This window comes from Malurus melanocephalus, unplaced genomic scaffold (genome assembly GCF_030028575.1).
Source record: "Malurus melanocephalus ecotype Western Australia unplaced genomic scaffold, MMel_1.1 scaffold_450, whole genome shotgun sequence".
NCBI lineage: Eukaryota > Metazoa > Chordata > Aves > Passeriformes > Maluridae > Malurus > Malurus melanocephalus.
The window spans coordinates 515,711-519,971 of record NW_026623682.1 but is presented as its reverse complement, the minus strand read 5'-3'; the positions used below and the strand labels follow the sequence as shown (position 1 = coordinate 519,971).

At 59.9% G+C, this 4,261-nt stretch overlaps 1 protein-coding gene across 1 annotated transcript; it reads left to right on the top strand.

The window, feature by feature from the left end:
• Window positions 1–643: 643 nt before the first annotated feature.
• BARX1 (BARX homeobox 1) lies at window positions 644–3,803 on the top strand. The gene is made up of 4 exons (XM_057380369.1): window positions 644–848; window positions 2,737–3,022; window positions 3,150–3,234; window positions 3,639–3,803. The coding sequence occupies exons 1-4, from the start codon at window positions 644–646 to the stop codon at window positions 3,801–3,803; spliced, it is 741 nt and encodes a 246-aa protein (XP_057236352.1).
• Window positions 3,804–4,261: the final 458 nt, after the last annotated feature.

The window sequence follows — 4,261 nt, the reverse complement described above, 5'->3', positions numbered from 1 at the left end:
AGGTCCGTGTATCTCCGTGTCTCCTTCCATCAGTCGAGGCGCCTCAGGGCCCCGGTTACCCAGTAGGGGGACGGGGACAGGAATGGAAAAGGGGATTGGAACGGAACGGTAACGGGGATGCCGATGAGTATGGCGACGGAGACAGGGACCGGGATGATCACAAGGATTGGGCAGGGGCCGGGGCCGGGATTGCGCTTCGAAGGGGCCGCGGTTGTTTGGGTGGGTGTCTGCTCTCCCGCAGCGAGCAGGACGGGTAATTTGCTTTATATGGTGGGGGATCAAGTGCCGGGCTGTAACCCCCCGCTTCAGGTACTCGCCCGCCCCAGCCCCTTCCTTCCTCCGCAGCCCCTCCCGCGCCCTCCCCCGCCGCGCTGACGGCTCCGCCGGGGCCGGCCGTATAATAGGACACTGCCGCCGTCCCGGGGCGGAGAGACAGACTCTGCCCGGTGCCGCGCCCCGTGTGCAGGCGGCGGGGACGGCTCCGGGCCGCCGCKCTGCTCAGGGCGCTGCGGGGCCGCGCAGGGACAGGGGAGGGCGCGGCGGGGCGATGGGCAGTGCCCCCGCTGCCCGGCTGCCGGCCGGGGGGCTGCGCTAGGGCGGCCCCGGCGGCCGGGGATCYCCCCGCGCCCCGGGGGCGGCGAGGATGCAGCACCCGCTGGAATTGGGCGCCGCTCGCTACTTCCCGGCCGAAGCGTTCCCCGACCACCGCTCCCACCGCTATCGCAGTTTCATGATCGAGGAGATCCTCACCGACCCCCCGGACGCCAAGGGGGCCGCACCGGCCGGGGAGCTGCTGAAGTTCGGGGTGCAGGCGCTGCTCTCCGCCCGGCCCTACCACAACCACCTCGGTACGTCCCGGGGGCTCCCCGCGGCTGGGGGTGCGGGCTGGGGGCGGCAGGCGGGCAGGCATCGCCCGCTGAAGGTCTCCAGCTCCTTTGGGAGCCGGCTTCCTTGGAGAAGAAAATACGAATTCTGCCTAAAAAACTTGCTGCCGGGCTCTGCCGGCCATGCGCATCCCAGCCGGCTCCCGCCGTGCCGCGGGCGCTCCAACCGTGAGCAGCCGAGTATTTTGGGCCTAAAACCGAAGAAAGTGGCTTTACGGCTCCAACGGCCCTTGCACAGAATGGCCTTTGAATTTCAGGGAGGAAAGGTGTCGTTGGTAGTTTTGATTTGRGTTTTTTTTCTCCGTGTTTTCGAATGAGGTGAGAATTGCTGGAGCTACGCAGTGGGGTCCGTGCGTGGCTGCGAGAGGCGGCAAGAGGCCCTGCGATAACGGATTTAGCTGGAAACCCGACATATGTGTGAACATAAAAATATTTAATATAAAGAGATATTATATATTTAATATAAAGATATATTATATGTAATATATAAATATATGTTATGTTATTACAATAATAATATAGAACATAGAAGATGTAACATTGTAGTCCATATTATAATACGTGTTTGGAGCTTTTCTAAAAACGGCTGCCAGCATTCTCTGTCCAGTCAGATATAGCATACAGGACAAATCCAGTTTACTAATATAGTCACATAGGGGCGTTTTTTAAAAATTGTTTTTGGTTTTATTGTTATTGTTTGGTTTTTGATTAGGGTTTTTTTGTTTTGGTTTGTTTTTTTTTAAATGCTAGTGTCTAATTTATTTAAAAGGCCATTACTTAATATGTTTTAAAGGCCAATATTTTAATGTGCAGTGGCTAAAGCTTTCATTTCCCAAGCCATCTTCATCTGCGGAGTCGTAGTTCTTTATTCATAGAGGTGAACAGAAAAGGAGTCTCCCAATTTCTTTTTCTGCTTTTAAGAGAAAGAGGAAAGCTCCCTGAGAAAGGAAGCAACATGCTTTAGAATATCTAGAAATTAGTATTATTTTCAAGATGAACTATTCAGAACTACTCGGAGTAGCGGATCAGATAAAAGACTCTTTACATCCATCGCGGCTCAGTTCCGCAGGGATAAGCGGGAGCAGGATCGGGCCCTGCACGGAGGRAGGCGATTTAAGCACAGGCCGAAAAGAAGAGCCCGCAGAGTCTCCCTTAAAAGTCCTTCCCCCGCCGCCGATGCCGCTCCTGTGTCTCTGGCTGGGAGGACAGGCCGAGCAGGACCGAAGCTCCCGTCCCACCCGCGGGCCCCGGCCAGGGAGAGGAGCGGGAGCGCCGGGCAGGACCCAGCCGGGCCRGACCGAGCCGGGCGAGGGAACCGAGCCGAGCAGTGCCGGGCTGGATCGGGGAAAAGTGAATCGAGCCGGCCGAGAGGCGGCCCTAGCCAGGGGGGAGCAGCATCCTCGGGGATGGCTCGCTGTCCTGTCCCTGGATGCTYCTTCATAGGCTGCGGTTCACGGAGAGAGATAGAAATTATTATCAGGTCGAAAATATCCTGAAAGTTTTTAGGAAGGGAATCCTGGGACCCTGCCCGGCCCCCGCTGCTCGCCGCGTTCAGCCGCGTCCGGCAGCTGCTGGGTGACACCGAGAGGAACGCTTTTGGGTTGGTTTGAATTATTTTCACTCGTAACCCTCAAGTAACTCAGTGATTAGCTTCTGCTGGCTGAAGAGTAAAACGTGTCCCTGTTACAGCGAAGGTGGCGGAATCGGGGGTACTCAGGACCCACGGAGGTGCTGAGAATGGAGGAGAAGGGGCCAGGGTTCCTTGCAGGGCAGTCCCCGGGAAACCGAGGCACCCTGCAGCCCCGGGGATCCCTGAGCGCTGCCCGGCGCTGACAGCCGCTCTCTCCCGCAGCGGTGCTGAAGGCGGAGCCGGCCGCCGTGTTCAAGTTCCCGCTGGCTCCCCTGGGCTGCTCGGGGCTGGGCTCGGCGCTGCTGGCCGCCGGCTCAGGGCTGCAGGGCGGCTCCGCCTCGTCCCATCTCCCGCTGGAGCTGCACCTCCGCGGGAAGCTGGAGCCGGGGCCCCCGGAGCCGGGCAAGGCCAAGAAGGGTCGCCGCAGCCGCACCGTCTTCACCGAGCTGCAGCTCATGGGGCTGGAGAAGCGCTTCGAGAAGCAGAAATACCTCTCCACACCCGACAGGTAGGAGACTGACGACCTTGGACCCGGGGCGTGAGGCGGCGCGGGGATCATTTTGCCCGAAAARGTCGGGAAGCTGCCAACCGAAAGGAAAGCTGCCGGCCTGACCTCCTCTCTTTCTCGCCCGCAGAATAGACCTGGCCGAATCACTGGGGCTCAGCCAGCTCCAGGTGAAAACCTGGTACCAGAACAGGCGCATGAAATGGAAGAAAATAGTAAGTGTCCCTTAACAGTGTTCCCCTTGAGCACGCCGTGTCCGCGTTCGATGGCTGCTCTGCGGCCTTCGTCCTTCTGCATATCGGCCCTGGGCTGTTAATGATAACATGAAGGATAATGATGATGGTGGTGATAATAATATGCCCCTGGTCCAGCATCTCCTGCGCCTCGGTCGGACCACCCCGCCCGCTCCTGTCCGAGCCCTCCCTCTRTATTGCTCGCYCCCCGGGGGCGGAGGGCGGTGGGCGCAGCCCGAGAGGACCCGCGCCGGCAGCCGCAKCCAGGGCCCGGCGCGATGCTCCGCTCCGGGGACAGGAGAGAGAGGGGTTCCTGCGTCCCGGGCTTATGGCAGCACTGTTTTACTGGGGTGTCTCCCTCCTCCTCCTCCCTCCCCGCCTCGCAGGTGTTGCAGGGGGGCGGCCTGGAGTCCCCCACCAAGCCCAAGGGCCGCCCGAAGAAGAACTCGATCCCCAGCAGCGAGCAGCTCTCGGAGCAGGAGCGCGCCCGGGACGCCGAGAAGCCGCCCGAGAGCCTGGGCTCCCAGGCCGAGGTCAGCCAGGAGGAGTGAGGGCGGATGTCCGCCCCGCCGCCGGCCCCGGCCGCTCCCGGGCGCTGCCCGCGGGGGCCCCGCATGTCCCCGCCGGGCCCGGGCAAGAGGATGGAGGGCAGTTCGGACAGTGGCTGCGGCCGCCTTCGGCCGCGGAAGATTTGGAGGCTTTGACCGGCAGCATCCCGGTCTCCCCCGCCCCGCCGCCCCTCTCCGCGCCCGCGGAGCGCTGCGCTACGCCACGGCCGCTGCGTTGTGGGACGGTCCGAGGGGCCAGGAGGACACTGGATCCCACCTTCCACATCTACTCGCTGTCTAAAACCCTGTGGTGCCCCTAGTTATTCGAAAACTGCATTTTATGATCAGTTTTATTAATGCGAAGATATTTACTTTATTTCAATAAAGTATTTTATGAACTATTGCTCTGAGCAATGTAACGTTTTGAGATTAACTTTTTTTTAAATTTGGGTGTTTTTGTT

Bases quoted from the DNA above. Each gene is read 5' to 3' on its own strand.
- BARX1 (XM_057380369.1), top strand. From the start codon at position 644: ATGCAGCACCCGCTGGAATTGGGCGCCGCTCGCTACTTCCCGGCCGAA. The intron at 849-2,736 runs GTACGTCCCGGG...TCTCTCCCGCAG, and splicing joins GCCCTACCACAACCACCTCG to CGGTGCTGAAGGCGGAGCCG. The intron at 3,235-3,638 runs GTAAGTGTCCCT...CCCGCCTCGCAG, and splicing joins GCATGAAATGGAAGAAAATA to GTGTTGCAGGGGGGCGGCCT.